Source organism: Triturus cristatus, chromosome 2_1, assembly GCF_964204655.1.
Source record: "Triturus cristatus chromosome 2_1, aTriCri1.1, whole genome shotgun sequence".
NCBI classification, from domain to species: domain Eukaryota; kingdom Metazoa; phylum Chordata; class Amphibia; order Caudata; family Salamandridae; genus Triturus; species Triturus cristatus.
The window spans coordinates 861,322,189-861,339,656 of NC_140581.1; the positions used below are offsets into that span (position 1 = coordinate 861,322,189).

Here is a 17,468-nt window from a genome sequence, read left to right on the forward strand (position 1 = left end):
GTAAGGCTTTTCAGAAGGTCCTTGGTGATTTTAATTTTCCAGAGTTTGGGGTCATTCCAACCATAACTTAAGTGCAAGCTGACCGCCCTACATCCTTAAGCTAATGGAATGCATAGATTGCCACCCCAGTACAGTGGGACCAATTTTTCGAAGGCTTTAGTAAGTAGATCTTGTGCTTGTAGTTGGTTGTGCCCTGTGACAGAAGCCGAAAGGTTATCAGGTGACCCTAGCTCTTCGGGGGGGGGGGGGGGGCATAATACTTTGACCTCTTCTAGCAGAACGTGGGACAAATACAGTTTATTTTGTTTTGATATCAAATTTTGGATTTTGGCTCATTTCACATAATCCAACGATCTAGAATTGTGCAGTGGGTGAGCATTCCCTATCGTGCAAGAACACATGTGTGTGATCAGTCCTCCACGTAAACAATGGAATACATGTTTTTTTGCATTCTCCGTGGCTGAGTAGGAGCTATACAGCAAAAAAGAATTGGTGAGAATGATACAGCAGCATTCAACTCCAAGCAGATTCAATGCGTTGGAAGGATTACCAACAAGGTCATACCCACATTGTTCCCTAAATATGGTCACAGATGGCACATACATGAAAAGCATGCCATGAGTACACAACAGATACATATATATGAACTCTTGCCTTTCACAACAATTAATTGTATGTTGGATTGACATTTTCTATCGTCAGAATAGGAAAAGGACGAGAGATGACGCTGAAAAGGCAACACACGATTATTCTGTGGGATACCACTTTTTGGGGTGAGGAAACAATGCACATGCTCGTGTGGCCAGGTGAGACCCACTACTATATGATGTACGTCTCCAGCTAAATCTAGAGGTTTATTGTCCTGACCACATCCACAATGAAGGACACATTCTCGAGGTTATCAATGCAGTCAGAAGAACATAAAGAAAGAAAGGGTTTCAATGCGGATAGAAAGAAGTCCAGCAATAACACGTAGAAGTTACTTTCTTACCTGGCATGGATTTAACTCTTCTTTGTAAGGAAGAGGATCTTTTGTAGTCACCCAAAAACTTGAATAAATCCTCATCGCTGAGTTTTTCTCCTTCCTAGAAGCAGAAAGGCAATTAGATATTTCAGCACAGCGCCACTTTCTGCGGAAATCTACATTTGCTAAAGAAGATTTAAGCTGTATACATTACACACATATATTGATTTATGAATTTGTGTATGTGTTGCTAAGTTCATGTCTCTTGTACCACAGACACCCCACTTGTCTTTGATGGGTTGACATCAACACACACTTGGAATATGCGTCACTCTTCTTTTTTATCAGGCTTTTTCAAATATTGTAGCTCTATTTAGGGATATGAAAAGTTGCAGCTTGAAACTTCTCGAAGTGAAAATAAGTAAAAAGGCAGCTTTGGAGGTCCTTCATGATAATGAAAATGTGTTACCGCTGCCGCCCAGAACGGTGAGATGCAGCGGGTGGACTGCTCCAACAGAGCAGCCATGTACTGTGCCTACATGACATGGAAGTTCCACCCTCTGAGCATGGGACTTTGGCTGCATGCCCACATTCGCAAAAGCAAAGTTATAAAATGTTGTCCGACTTTGAAGGCAACTGCTAAAGATTTGACAAACCCTAGTTGTAATATATTGCAAGGACTACAAGTACAATGTAGGTTTTTTCTTTAAATATGAGTGAATATAAAACAGTTGGTAAAGCATAGCAAGAGTACAATAGCCACCATCATCTTTCATGCAGCCATGTGATGCATTGTCAAACGTGGTACGTGATGTGGTGATGTAAAGGGGGGTCTTCTACCTCACCTCAGTCCTCTGCATTGACAGCTACTCATAGTTCACTCGCATGTAGTCATCTCTTTCTGGAGGTTCCTCAGTCCATTGGGCCCTCTGCATCTGGACATTCTCTCCTCCTGCAGGACCAAGCAGACTTCTTCCCACTCTCACAAGCCAGACAGGCTTCAAGACGCTTCAGACATATTCTTATCTCTTCCAGCAGAAAGGGCTGACTTGATGTGATGTCAACTCTCCTGTATAAAGTAGGCTTTAAGGTTTTCAGGTAGGCACCAACCCTGGTTGCACAGCAGTCCTTTATGTTCTCGACCAAGCACTCCTTACCCTACACATTAAGGCGTGGGTCTGCAAAACATGGGGTTGTTTAGGTCCCACTTTTGCCAAACGTTTTCTAGTCAGGGGGTTTCAAGGTGGTTTTCCTCTCACGGAACCTCCTGATGTGCTCGCCACAAGCAGCATTTGTGAGAGTGATGCTTCTCACAGAAGGTAGCACTGAATCCCCCACAAAATAAGCAAAATATGTGCTTTCTGCATGTGGCTGTCATCAGCTCAACTGAAACAGTATTTAGATTGGGCAAAAAGGCATGCCAAACCTAGAACCTTTCACACCGGAAAATGCAGTCCCAGCCCTAACTCATACTATAAACCAAATGGCAGTGCTCAGGAAGAACTAATGAGCAGCTCCTTGCTAAAAAAGGACTCATAGAATTTCAAAAGGTAACACTTCTCCATCCTCCTCACTTCAGAGTCTGGATTTATGCCTCCCCCAGCCACAGGAGTGCAGATAATACTCTCTCAGTTTCTAGGAGAACAATCCTCACACTTCATCTTGTGCTATGCCAGGCCAGGGGCATCCAAGAAGTGATCCCACTGGATTAAGTACCCAGGCTAACACACGCACCTCAAATACTATATGTGTGCTACATGCTCTACACATGTGCACACACCTGACCTACACGGAGGATGCCAGAGCAAGGTCTGGGGATACATAGAGCACCAGAACTTTACAGTTCTCAGAGGTTGGTTGGCCTCATTCCCAGGGACCCTGGCAAAACAGTCTGGTCACACTATTGATCCTTCCAAACGTGGTACGCTGCCACTGCTGCTTTATGCGCTATGCCCAGGACAAGGACAGTAGTCCTCTAGCCACAATGAAGCATTTTTGGTGCGCCCCTCCAGGTCACTGGATAGGTCCAGGACCTCAAATGACAAGCCTTGGCCTCTGTCCGTGCTCTAGATTAGCATGGATACCAGAAGCGCAAATGGGCACTTAGGGCAAGGGAGCATGCCCATATACCAGGGCGCAATAGGTTCCTATAGATAATATTGTGTGCCACTTCTAGGGATATGAGTCTCAGAGACCTTTGATGGTTAATGGGGTTGAGTTACTCATCTTTTGTTCATATAAAGTATGCTTGATTTTCAGAAGAGGAGACATAGCTCCTTTTTACCAATGAGACACATTCATACAATTGTTGGTTTTGTTGCAGTGCCTATTTGTTTTCCAGCTCCTATCCTGATTCCTGAGTGACCAACATTTTACTCATCTTAACAATCTACAGACCTCATTTATCTTGGCAGGGAAAATCTTGAGAGTAGACAGACAGAAACATTGTGCCAAAATAGATCATGGCAGCTAGACAACTTCCGATTTTGACAACGATTACTTAGCATCTTTTTTACAGATCACAATATTTGATTGTTCCAGACGTTAAAACTCAAATTTGCATCAACAATATTGGCAGAAATGACTAACGAAAACAGTATAAGTTATTTAAAAAAAATGATATGGCGGCATACCCAGCAATGCATTTTCACCGAAAGTGTTCCTGCTTTATCAGTAGGACATCTGTTGGTGAAAGGTCACTGCCACCATGGCAGAGAACTCTCAATTTGACAAGCAGGCTGTTGCTAAGACTCATGTCTATACTGTAAGTTACCTAATTGGTGAAACTAGCTGCCAAAAGTAAATAAACTTTAATGCAAAAATGGCGAAACATTCATAAACCACAAATAAACGGTCCATTATTTCCCCTTTCTAATCAGCGTACCTGCTTGAAAAAACTGTTGACAGACAAACATGTTGGCTTGTTGGTTGACAATGGGAAAAAGTCCTCATAAGTACTGCTTCTCTCAGATAGTTTTCTTCCTTGTGCCAACATTGATCTTCTGTCCCCTGAGTTTCCTTTCCCTGCAGATAAAATAAAATGCTTGAATTAGCATCCGCACCTCAATGTACTATCCCGCACTACCTGATACTATATTATGTGTATTTGAGAAGCGCACTATCACCTGTAAGGATATCCCGGCACTGAGCAAGTGTGGATGCCTAGCAATGCCTACAGTAGGTTGGTTAAATGAAAAGTCAGGTCTTCAGCTTCGTGCAAAATTCAAGAAGAGAGGAGGAGGAGGCTATGAAGTGGAGTGGGGGGTCGTTTCATACTTTAGGAGCGATGTAAGAGAATGCCTGTCCTCATGATATGGTTCTGTGAGATGTATGCGAATATGAGACCTGTGGAGCGGAGATGTCTGGATGGTTGGTGGAAGGAGATGCAATTGTTCAGGTAGGTGGAGCCTGAGTTGTCTAGTGCCTTGAATGTGTGTGTGAGAAGTTTACATTGAATATGAAAGTATATAAAAAGCTGGTGTAGCTCCCAGAGCCATGGTGTGATGTGAGTTCTGTGTGGGAGGCTGAGTCTAGCCACTGAGTTCTGGATGGTTTGTATTCTTCTAGTGAGTTGCTTCGTGATCCAGCTCTAGAGGGTGTTCAGATAGACCAACTTGCTGGTGACTAGGGCACGAGTGACAGTTTTTCCAATGTTGCTTGGGAGTTATTTGAAGATCTTCCTAAGCATTTTCGGGGTGTGGAAGCAGGATGCAGTAACAGTGTTGACTTGTGCGATCATGTCCAGTTTGCTGTCTATGATTATTTTGAGGTTCCTGGTGTGGGTTCTGGGTGTGAGTCTGAGTTTGGCCTCCCACCAGTTGGAGTGCAATGGTGAGGTGTTCATGCTGAAGATCACTAATTCTGTCTTGTCGGTGTAGAGCTTGAAACACTTGGCTTTCAACCAGTTAGCGACCTTAGTTATGAAAATGGTGAACTTGGGGGTCTTATCCAACAGGGAGAGTGCGAGTTGTGTGTGATCTGCATAGGAGAGGATGTTGGTGTTGCCTGTACAGATGATGTTGGCTAGAGGGATTGTGTATGCGTTGAAGAAGGTAGGCCTGAGCGATAAGCCTTGAGGCACTCAGCAGATGAGTTTGTGGGTTTCCAAGGTGTAAGATGTCAGGCTGATAACCTATTGCAGGCCCTAGATGAGGATGGGGTATGAGACCATGTCAAATTCTGCACTCTGGTCCATGAGAAAGAGGGATGCCATCTGTGGTGGCCATGAGTGCTATTTCTGTGCTGTGGTTGGGCTTGAATTGAACTGCATGGTGTCAAGGAGCTGGTAGTTACTAAGGTGGTCAGTGAGGCGCAGGTTTTAGTTTCTCTAAGACCCTCTGCCAGGTGTGGTAGGAGGGAGATGGAAAGCCTGGCTGGGAGAGAGGATGGTTTCTTGAGCAAGGGCATGAAGATTGCGTGTTTCCTGGTGTCCAGGAATGTGGCTGAGTTGATGGAAGCATTGAGGATGGGTGTTAGCGCTTCGCTGTTCGGTAGGAGTCCATTGGTTAAGGCGTGATGGAGCAAGGGCCAGATGGAGCTCCTGAGTGGATGGGCTTCATGATAGCAGTAATTTCGAAGGTGGTGATGGCAGGCCATGTGGTCAGGGTTTGTTCACCAGCTGTGATAGTAAGTTGAGTTGTAATGGTGACAGGGTCTGGTTAAGGGTCGAAGTAGCTGTATATGGCAGTGATTTTCTTATAGAACAATTCTGAGTACTTGATGCAAAGGTCTTGTGAGGGGGTGATGTTGCTGAAGGTGGCAGGATGCGTGGTGAAATCTTTGATGATGACGTCAATGTGACCTGCAAGAGCTGTGCACCTGGTGTTTCGTATCTGCTAGTGGTAGCGTCTTTGGGCTGATTTAAAGATGTCTTTATCTACAGTGTCTTGACTTGTTCTCAATTTGTGACCCGTTGCTAGCAGTGGCGTTTCAGCAGCCTGACTTGCTCTGTGTTCTAGCTGGACTGTGGTTGGGCTCTTGTCGTTGGGTTGCACTTGAGGGTAACCAGAGTGTCGGCACATCCAGTGATCCAGCATGGGAAGATCCAGCACTTTATACTTGGAAAGATTGGCATAAGATTGGTCAAAAGAGGTAGACATTAATACTGAAAGAGATGCTTTTACTGATAAACTGGCATTCTTCAATATTTCCTAAATCTTGCAGAACTTCAAATATTTCAGACTGTAGTCAGGATTTACCATATTCCTTGGTGGCTTTTCAAATGGGATTCTATCTATCATGTGGGGATCTAGATGGTGACTACTCCCATATGTTTGCTACATACAAGGCTTTTTTTCAATTTTCAGAGGAGGTCTTTACTCAAATCAGTCTAATGTGTCCTTTCAATTATAATCCGTCTCATGCTTTTTTTGGTTTTGAATTTGAGATTGATACACCTTTCTACACAAGTGGTAACTTTGATTTTCACTTTGTTTGGTGTTGTTCAATTAATGCTTGCTTGCTTCTTCTTTTCCGCACAGAAAGGCTCCGTTAAGAGCCCAATGTTTGGAGATACGGCCCTTTGGTTCTATTTCAAACAGGCAATCATACACAGGAAACTCATCCCTTTTTTAATCAATTTACATACATTTATATAAAAGGAACGGTGCAATATAATTTGATATTTTGAATTCCAATTGAAATAATACCCAGATTCTGCTTTTGTTTTGACTATATGGTTTTTCTATTCTGAGCTTTGATTAATAGTACCTCTTTTCTCTTAATAAAAAAAGGATATGAAAAGGGTTCTACATAAAATTACTACAGCCTATATATAATTATTAAATCTAGCAATTCAACCCATTGCGAAAACCACAGTGTACAAAGGGCAGTCACCAACATGGTGGTGCTAAATAGTTTTGATTTTAAATTGAGGAAGGATTTGATTTACAGGCAGATCCTGTTCATCCTGAATGAAGCTGCTTCAGTAGAACTGGAATTTATGCACTGCGATTTGGCTATATTGTTGGTTGTGGGGTCCAGGCTCTCAAAGTTATTAAAGTGAGTCCCTGGAGCAGCTATATTTCTTATGTTTAATTTTCAGCAGATAACACGTGAGCTGGCTTCTAGCTACATTGCTCACAAGCATTGATAACATCCATAATTCACGAACCATGAAATATCCCCTATCATCAAGCTAGTAATCCTACCACATTTATCATAGGAGTGCTTAATACAGTATATCATGAAACTCCTCCACCATTTTCTGTGTCCTCGCTCTAATGAATGCAATAGAGGGGCTGAAACCCACCCCTTTGAGATCATGGTCATATTTTCTGCCAATGCAAGGTTTGATATGACAAGCCTCAACTGGAGTAAAGAGGAAAGGATTGAGGGTGGCATGTGACTCTATGAAAGATACACTATCACAAGAAAGAGATACAAGGGAGAATTGAAGCCTCCTCTGACTCCCCTAACAAACGTTTAGAACTCACTATGCAGAGAAGAGCTACCTAAACTTTTTAGTAACAGGTCACCATGATAGTAGAAAATACACACTGTTATCATTTACTATCAGAACCTAGAATGTTTGTGAAAAGGAAAAAGCATTATTCTTATAATACTGCCCTCACACACTTTGCAGTGTCATGCTTCATCATTGGGCCGCGTCAAACACCCTCGTGCAGACCAACACAGAGGGCGGAGCGCAATGTTTTTGAGAGATGAAGAAAGTAGTGGTGAGGTCACAGAAAGATGAAAGGTGACAACAAACACGATTAATGACAGCGAACAAAATAAGGAAAAATATTCCCTCAAGAAGGGACCACAGGTGTGCAGACATATATATTAAAACTACCTAGGGGGAGACTGTATACAATTTTATTCATGTCACCTCCTGGCAGAATTTAAAAATAAACTGTTGGGATTATTTTGGGGAGGTACAGACCCCTAAATCCCAGCTGCTTGTACCAACATGTTTCTGCCAACATTAAACGCTCACAAGAGTCGTACTGGCATTCGTCAGGGTGTTGGTCCCTAAGGTTTTTAGTCTAACTCCTATTTGGGGATTCGTTACCTTCAGACGACAGGCAACCGCTTGTCGTTTTCAGTACTGTATTCTGAACAGTTTCCAAGAGTGAACAATTTCTGAAAAAGAGTAGAGCATATTTATTGTCGTTCTGCTTCTCTCATATACCTTTCATAAAAGTAACAGCTTTCTCCTAAGTTAAAATGCCACCGAGTATCGTGTCTCCGATGAGCAAACACCACACTCCACCGCTAAGATGCAACTGACACAGTGCGTAATTAAACCATATCCATTATTCCCCCAAATGTGAGGAAAACAAACATCTTATCGCCAAGCCTAAAGGTTGAACATAGCTCTGTGGTGCTAAAATGCCATGCTATTGCCCACTAGTCACCCCATAATAGGTGCGACTTCCAAAGAGTAAGAGAGAGAATGCAAAATGGACTTACAAGGGTTTATTAGAAAGTCTCCAAACCCGGGACCGGCAAGGGACCGTGGTCCTGTAGTCACACTCTAATTATCAAATGAGATGGAAGGAACAAACAACGACATCAGTTCAACTTCCCATTCTCTCATAGTTCACCACCAGGACTAATCTCTCACATTCCATCTACTCGTACTACTTACTACTCCAAGGACCCACGGAGCTGATTGCCCTCCCCTCGGTCCTCCGTCGATGGGGACATAGCCAGATAACATTCATTTAAATATCTGCATGTCAGCAACCTCGACCGGTAACCGCTCTCCTCACGCGCGTACTTCCGATCAGGTACTGTGCAAAGATAAAAAACGGACTGCTTTCAAATGGGACTCTGTTCGTCTGCGGTATCAACCGCAGCCATCTTAGCAGTCCTAGCTCACCCCCACTTAGCGTGTACTAGCCACGAAATTCTTGTCTCCAAAGTGCGGACTCGCATTATTTCCGTTTTTTGAACCAAACAACCCTTTTAGAGGTCATAATGCAAATATTAATCTAAACCTCAGCACATTTGTAAATCCCCGTTCTTCACTATATCACCTCCAGGGCGGTAGGGGCATAATGCAAATACATATTCCAACAGCTTTTGCTGTTCAAAATCTTCATATTGCCAGCAGAAGAGATATTCTGAGGTCTCATTATATTTTTTCTTATCCATGACTTCTTAATGATGCAAAACCAAACAGCTTGTATAGTACAGGATCTCAATACTAGAAACCTCAAGAGGTATTTATCAGTTCGCTTTTTACATTTATCCAATTGTATCATTTTTTACCTAACCCATACAGATGAAACCATGGGATGGAATCATTTAGACCCCTGGTACTACTTTTCAGTCTGTTGACCCACCGTTGTTCTCTGATAAACAAAAAGCTGGCGATATCTACTGTATTGGGAGGTATAAAAGGTTTATCCAATACAGTCCACCTTAAATCATGCTCAGTATGTTTATATTGGTGGAAATGGGCTGTCAATTTTGTGTTTGTTTTACCGCAACGTATTGTACTCAGATGCTCCAAAATGCGCGTTTTTACTCGGCGCGTGGTCATTCCAACGTACAATAGGTTACACGGACACTGGATCATGTAAATCACATTCTCAGTGTTGCATGTAGTATGTTTTCTTTGTTCCCAGGGGTGATCTGTACCGATCTCCACCTTTTTCCCATTCAGCGACAGAGGGCAAGCCCTACATAAGCCACAAGCATAGTGTCCCATTACAGGAGGTAAAAAATGTTCTTGATGGCAACCCCTGTCGTCAGCCCTTGTTGTTCGCGGGCGCGTATTTACAATGGTATCTTTTATGCTTGCACTTTTCTTAAAAGAGAATAGTGGGAGAGGTTGTTGTAATCCATTGGAGTTCAGAATCCTCCAGTTTTTTTGTACTATCTTTTTAACACAATTGGATGCTGTGCTAAATGTTGTAACGCAAATACTGCTCTCAACCCTTTCCTTATTTTGTGTTTGTAGGAGGGATTCCCTATTGCAGTTTCTCGCTCTTTTCTGTGCCTTGGAAATAACAGTCTCAGGGTAATCTCTATGTTTCAATTTCTCACTAAGAATATTCGCCTCTTTTTTGTAGTCCCCAATATCGGAACCGTTCCTGCGGAGCCGCAGGAACTGACCGTACGGCAAGTTTTCTTTCAGTGAACGGGGATGAAAGCTTTTAAAGGATAACAGATTGTTCCTGTCCGTCGGTTTATGAAAAGCGCTACTCACTAGACCTCCATTTTCTGCTCTTATCCAAAGGTCAAGGAAAGGTAGTGCCTCATTGGTCAGTGTGCTGGTGAAAAAAAGAAATGGGTTTCTATGGTTTAACCAATCCATAAACGTGTCTGCCGAGTCTTTACTGCCTCTCCAAATGATAAGCACATCATCGATGTACCTACGCCACACCCTAATATGTTCGAAAAAAGGGTTGGCTGATGTAAACACTGTCTCGTTTTCAAAATTAGAGACATAAAGGCATGCCAGACTGGGGGCACATGAACTACCCATGGAAGTTCCATGGGTCTGTAGGTAAAAACAATCTTCAAACTTAAAGAAGTTCTTCGTTAAGGCCAATTCCAAAAGACTCAAGATGAATGCCCGAGGTGTGTTGTAATTCCATACCTCAGCAAAGAGTATGTTCTCAATAACCCTTAATGTTTCTTGCTGAGGAATGTTCGTGTACAACGATTCAATATCGAGTCCCATCATCAAGTCTCTATCAGGGTCGAATTCAAGGTCTTTTTTTTTTTTTTTTTAAAACCTTTATTTCTGCAAGAAACTGGACACAGCTATTCAGCCGACAACCCGGAGGTTCGGCAGCTTCGGTAGAAGAGGACAAAGAAGCGTCCACAGTGCAATAAAGGAGCAGTGAAAAGGTTCCATTTTTAAAGAATTACAAACACACAACAAACCCCAGCAAGGCAACAACATTAAATGCCCATGGTGATAGCCCCTCAGGGGGAGCCGGACCCCAATCATCTAACAGTCACAGCACTGTGATAAGAGGAAGAAGGGGGAAAAGCAGAGGCCCAAGGAGTCAATTAACCATCACATCTGTATACTGAGCTGGAAAGAATGTCAAGAAGAAAGCTGTTCCTCGGGGGGATCCAAATCAGGGGCAAGACATATTCCCCCCCTGTATTGATTCCACCGCCCCCAGATGGCATGCCACTTCCGAGGGCGGCCTCTAGCGCAATATACTGTCTTTTCCCTGAGCATACTCCAGTCCATATTTTCTTTCCACGCGGTCAACGTGGGGGGCCCCGCGGAGCCCCACAAGCGCGCGATATCCCTCTTAGCGACCATGTTACCCAGAGTCACCCACTGGGTCTGTGCCTCATCGTGATCAGTGGGCCCCCAGACATTCAGGAGACAACACCGCGCTTCCGGCTGCATAGCAATGCCCGTCACCTCCCCCATCACTGCATGGACTCGCCTCCAAAATTCCATGATGACACCACATTCCCAGATGATATGCAGGAAAGTACCCACCATACCACATCCCCTCCTACATAGGCCTTCCTCAGAGAATCCCATATGAACCAGCCTTGGCCCCGTCACATACACTCGATGCAGTATCTTGAGTTGCACCAGCCTCAGACGCGACGGGATCGCAACCTCCTTAGGAGAGGAAACAGCAGACTGCCAATCCTCATCATCCAACTCGAGTCCGTCCCTAGTCCACTGGTCCCGCAGCCCCAGAAGCATATCCGCCCGAACATTTATCAGTTTCTTGTAGATGAGCGAGATCGTGCTCTCTGGCATATGGCCATCAAGGATCCAGTCCTCCAAAGGAGAGGACTCAGGCACCTTCTCACCCTCCACGAGGACTGACCGCAGGGCATGACGCACCTGAACATAGCGGAAAAACTCGGATGTCCCCAACTCATACTCCTTCTGCAACTCTTCAAAGGACTTCACCCTCCCCTTAATCAGCACATCTCCAACCCTGGAGATGCCGATCAAGTCCCATTTATCAAACCCTTTCGTATGCCAAAGCCTACCCAATCTTTCAGATTCAAACAGCGGGGTAGCAAGGGTGAGCCTATCCTTCCAGCCCAGCGAGTCAGTCGCCATCTTCCACACGCGCACCGCCACCCCAGTGGGCCCCGTGAGGGACGAGTCCAGGGACCGCGAGTACAACGCCCTATGATAGTTCCCACCGCGCAGCAACCATCTGTCCATGGCATAACCAGGGCTGAGGGCCGGGCCATAGAAACCATGATTAATCGCGGACAACTGGGTGGCCCAATAATAGCGTCGGATGTCTGGAAGCGCAATACCCCCGTCATACCATGGAAGCGTCAGCTTAGCAATCGCTATTCGCGGCCGCCCATCCCACAACAACGTTCGTTGGAGGCTTTCAACCTCCCGAAAGTATTTGGCCGGTACCCAATCTAGAGTATTCTGCAATGCGTAGAGGAACCAGGGAAGAGACATCATTTTGAACAAGGCAGCGCGCCCGACGAGGGAGAGCGGCAGCCTCCGCCAGCCCTCAACATCCCGCCGCAGGCGCGCCGGGGGGGGAGCAGGTTCCTCTCATACCGCAAAGCGGAGTCCATGGAGATAAAGATCCCCAGATACACGAAGCCCTGCTGAGCGATCTGGATCGAACAAGTTCGCGGGACCGGTGGAACCTCGCCACTCAGAACATATAAATACGATTTACTCCAGTTGATGACGAGACCCGAATTCCTACCGAAAGATGTAAGAACGTCACAGACCACTATAAGTGAGTTCTTGGGCGAGGCAAGATACAACAGGATGTCATCAGCATATAGCGAAATGCGGTCCTCGTGTTCGGGCGACCATCTAAGTCCACGTATATCCGGGTGCCAGCGTATCCACGCCGCCAGCGGCTCAAGGGCGAGGGCGAACAACAGAGGCGACAGGGGGCAACCCTGCCGAGTGCCCCTCCCAAGCTGGAACGGAGTCGATACCCGGCCATTTACCACCACACTCGCAAGGGGTCCCTCATACAGCAACCTCACCCAGCTCACAAAGCCAGGGCCAAAGCCGAACTTGGCTAGCACAGCCCACAAATATGCCCATTCCACCGTATCAAAGGCCATCGTGGCATCAAGAGATGCATATAGGCCTATATGAGGCACACTTATCTCGGGGTTTACCATCTTTGTGTATCACAACAATTGTCGCCAGTCTCTGGTCCAACGGGAGGGTCCCACTCCCCCGCGCCTCCACGAACATGGCGCGCAGGTGAGGGGCAACCCTATCCGGAAACAGCTTATACAGATCAATCGGCAAGCCATTCGGGCCCGAAGCCTTGCCCGAGTTCAGCGCGCGGATAGCTCCCGCCACCTCATCGACCGTTATGTCTCCATCAAGATCATCCCTATCTACGTCAGAAAGACAGGGCAAAGCGATATCACGCAAGAGGTCACGCGAGTCCTCGGGCGGCCTATCCGACACTGAGGCATAAACCATACGGAAATAGTCCGAGAAACACTGTACAATCCTCTCAGGTTCCACAATCACCTCTCCCCCCTCTCCCGTCAGCTCCGGCACTACTCTATTAACCCGTTCTTTTTTATCCAGCCAAGCTAGGAGTTTCCCGGCCTTGTCACCAACATCATACAGGCGGCCCTGCTGTTCCCTACTGAGGGTCTTAGCGGCATTCGTCACAAGATCCTTATACTCGGCTTGCTTCAAGCTCAGCTCATGCAGTGAGGCCTCTGTAACCTCCTCCTCTAGCGCTCCCTCCAAAGCCATGATCTCCTCCTCCACCTGCATTACCTCGCCATCTCTCCGCCGCTTGGCCGCCACTACAAGGGAGAGGGCCTCCCCTCGCAGCACGGTCTTAAATGCTTCCCACAACGACACTGCCGAGTCCACGGACCCCTGATTGTCCTTGAAAAAATTATCAACTGTCTTCACCAGTGCGATGCGCATCTTGGGGTCTCAAAAGTACCAGGGGTTAATAGGAGCCACCCTTCCCCCTCCCTCGCGGCCGACATCCAGCCTGACCCACACTGGCGAATGGTCCGATATGCCACGCGCCATGTGCCTGGCCTCAGACACCAATGGGGCGTGCGCAGCCAGAGTGAGCAGGTAATCAATCCTAGAGAGGCTACCATGCGCCCCGGAGTGGAAGGTGTATTGGCGCTGTGTGGGGTGCCGGAGCCTCCAGCAGTCTATCAGGCCGAGTGTGTCTAGAAAGTCTGGAAGCCACTTCTGAGCCCCCCAGTGTCTCTGGGCGGGTACCTATCCAGCAGCCCAGAGCCGACAGCATTGAAATCACCCCCCACCACTAGCATACCCCCCGGGAGATCCAGCAAGGCCCTACCCAGATCTGTAAACGTGGAGGCCTGCAGGGCTGGAGGGACATAAACCGAAACTAAAACCAAAGTTCTACCTTCCCACCTCCCCGCCACCGCCACAAACCTCCCCCTATCGTCAACAATGGTGGAGTCCACCTCAAATGGTAGCGAGGCTCTGACTAGGATGCCCACACCCCTGGACCCGGAGGAGAATCCCGAATGAGCTATGAATTTATAACCCTTCCTATTAAGAGCATAGCACGTATTACCTATAAGGTGTGTCTCCTGCAGTAGGGCAACATCCGGCAATGACCGTTTCAAGAATTGCAAAACTATCCCGCGCTTAATGCAATCCCCCAAACCATTAACATTCCAGCTAACAACACTTAAACCCCTACCCCCCATCCCCAAACACAAAGAGGCCCACCCCACACCCGAAGAGCCACCATGGAACAATCCTGAAAATGATCACTACGCCTTGCAGAAACGAACCCCCCCAACAACAAACCCAAAATCCCAACTATCCCCCCCACCCTGCACCCCTGCTGCAGCTTACAGAGCCCCCCCAACTTACAGTGTGCCTGTCGCCCTACCAAACCCAAAATCTACAAAAAGCACCCTAAGGGAGGAAAGAGCTCCCCTCGTCCTCCCGCAACCCTCCGCATTTACTGCACTCTATTCAAGTCATTAGATAAAGTCAAATCGAGTCAGTCCGGCTCCGAAGACATCAACCTTGCCCATCCCGGCCACTGTCCCCGTCTGCGGCAGTGTCCTCTCCCGTCCGTCGGCGGGGCAAAGCGTCCAGCCATTCATCGGCCATGGCAGGCGACTCAAAGAAGAATGTCCGGTCTTCGTACACCACACGTAGTCTGGCAGGGAAGAGCATGGCATACTTCAGATCCCTCTCCCGAAGTCGCCTCTTCACCCCCAGGAAGCCCTGCCTCTGCCTCTGCACCTGCTGGGTGAAATCAGGATAGAAATTCACCGACGCGTTCTGGAAGGGGACCGGGCCCGTCACCCTCGATGCTTGCAGGATAGCGTCCCGATCTCGAAAATGAAAGAGCCGGGCGACAATCGGCCTCGGTGGGGCTCCCACCTTGGGCCTCCCACCCGGCACTCTATGGGCCCTCTCAACTGCGAAGAACTTCCCAAGACCCTTAGGCTGCAGATGGTTAAGCACCAAGTCCTCCACGAGCAGGTCTACCGAAGTCTCGTCCGAGGACTCCGGGACCCCGATAACGCGCACGTTGTTGCGCCTGGCCCGGCTCTCAAAGTCCTCCAGCCGACGGGCGGCGAGATCACTCTCGGTCCGCAGCTTACGGACTTCGGTCTGTAGTTCCGAGACATCATCAGCGAGGCCCGTGGTCTTGAGGTCCAGGGTTTAAACTCGTTCATTTGTTTTGCCCAAATACGCGCGGATCAGGTTAACGTCCACCAAAATGGTATCCACTTTGTGCGCCAGGGCATCAAACTGTCTCCCAATCGAAGTCTGCATCCCTTCGAGCGCGCCCATGACATCCTGCAGCGAGAGCTCCGGGGCCAAGGGTGAGGCAGTCTTCTGTGTATCCGGCGACTGGCTCGATCCACTCGGTGACCCCTTCTGCAGAGCATAGCGGTCCATATTATTAGCTTGAGTATAGGCTCCCCGCCTGGTAGCCTTAGGCTTCAGCCGATCCACCTCTGCTTTGCCCGACATGGTTGGCACCAAGCAGGTCGGTTCAGATAAGACGGCCCTCTCTCAGCGAGAGGAATCAGGAGTGATCAGTTCTGCAATGGGCCGCCAGAGTAGCGTGTAGAGCATCCAAAGGATAATAAAGCCGCCGAGAGCTCTCCCGGGGCAGGGCAAACAAAGGGCGAGAAAGCGAAAGTGAAAGGACGGGGACCTCCGTCCGATAGATCACACCTCGCCTGGCCGCTGTTGTTCAATTAGAGGTCGGGCATCCTGCCAACTCTAGCCCCTGGCATCCCTCGGAGATAGGCCTCAATCTTCCGCCATGCATAACTCCGGTTCCCGGTGGGCGATCCGACCTCGGGTAGCATCAATCGCCTCCCTGACAAGTCATCTACACGATGCCATGCATACAGACAGGATTAGAGACAGGATAGTCGACGGAGGGCGCGAGGGTCTCGGGAGCTCAAAGCTCACGTGGCCATCTTGGTCAAGCGCTAGGCTCCTCCCCCCGAATTCAAGGTCTTTAATCAAATTCAAAACCTCTCTTGTGTCTTTCAGGTAGGCTGGCATTTTTTGTACAAGAGGGCGTAAAAAAACATCACAAAACTTGGACAGGGGTTCGAGTATTGAGTTAGTGCCTGATACTATCGGCCGTCCCGGAGGAGGCCGTGTTGGTTTATGCACTTTAGGCAAAATGTAGAAGTAAGGCACTGTTGGATGTAAGTTACAAAGGAAAGCCGCTTCTTTCTGGCTAATCCAGTCGTTTGCAACTGCCTCTTCTACATATGTGTTTATCACAATTCGTAGTTCATTCGTCGGATCTTCCGGCAAAATTGCATAATTTCTTCTGTCACCCAAAAGACGGAGACATTCAGAATTGTACACATTCTTGTCCAAAATCACTATTGCTCCCCCCTTATCGTCAGGTTTTATTATGAGTGTAGGGTCATCTCTTAGTTGATTTAGAGCTTCCCTCTTCATTTTGGAGAGATTAGAGAACGATTTTACCTTGTCGGAATTCTCCAACAGTTTGACCTTTGGATAAGAGCAGAAAATGGAGGTCTAGTGAGTAGCGTTTTTCATAAACCGACGGACAGGAACAATCTGTTATCCTTTAAAAGCTTTCATCCCCATTCACTGAAAGAAAACTTGCCGTACGGTCAGTTCCTGCGGCTCCGCAGGAACTGTTCCGATATTGGGGACTACAAAAAAGAGGCGAATATTCTTAGCGAGAAATTGAAACATAGAGATTACCCTGAGACTGTTATTTCCAAGGCACAGAAAAGAGCGAGAAACTGCAATAGGGAATCCCTCCTGCAAAAACAAAATAAGGAAAGGGTTGAGAGCAGTATTTGCGTTACAACATTTAGCACAGCATCCAATTGTGTTAAAAAGATAGTACAAAAAAACTGGAGGATTCTGAACTCCAATGGATTACAACAACCTCTCCCACTATTCTCTTTTAAGAAAAGTGAAAGCATAAAAGATACCATTGTAAATACGCGCCCGCGAACAACAAGGGCTGACGACAGGGGTTGCCATCAAGAACATTTTTTACCTCCTGTAATGGGACACTATGCTTGTGGCTTATGTAGGGCTTGCCCTCTGTCGCTGAATGGG

General features: G+C 47.0%; 1 protein-coding gene across 2 annotated transcripts in view; it reads right to left on the reverse strand.

Annotated features, from left to right (window-relative positions):
- DOCK8 (dedicator of cytokinesis 8) overlaps window positions 1–17,468 on the reverse strand; it is a 567,196-nt gene that overhangs the window by 309,101 nt on the left and 240,627 nt on the right. For both annotated transcript variants that reach the window (XM_085632978.1, XM_085632979.1), the window contains 2 exons: window positions 3,849–3,988; window positions 992–1,085 (listed from right to left, as the gene is read on the reverse strand). In XM_085632978.1, the coding sequence (XP_085489104.1) occupies window positions 992–1,085; window positions 3,849–3,988 (234 nt within the window). The remainder of the gene's footprint in view (window positions 1–991; window positions 1,086–3,848; window positions 3,989–17,468) is intronic.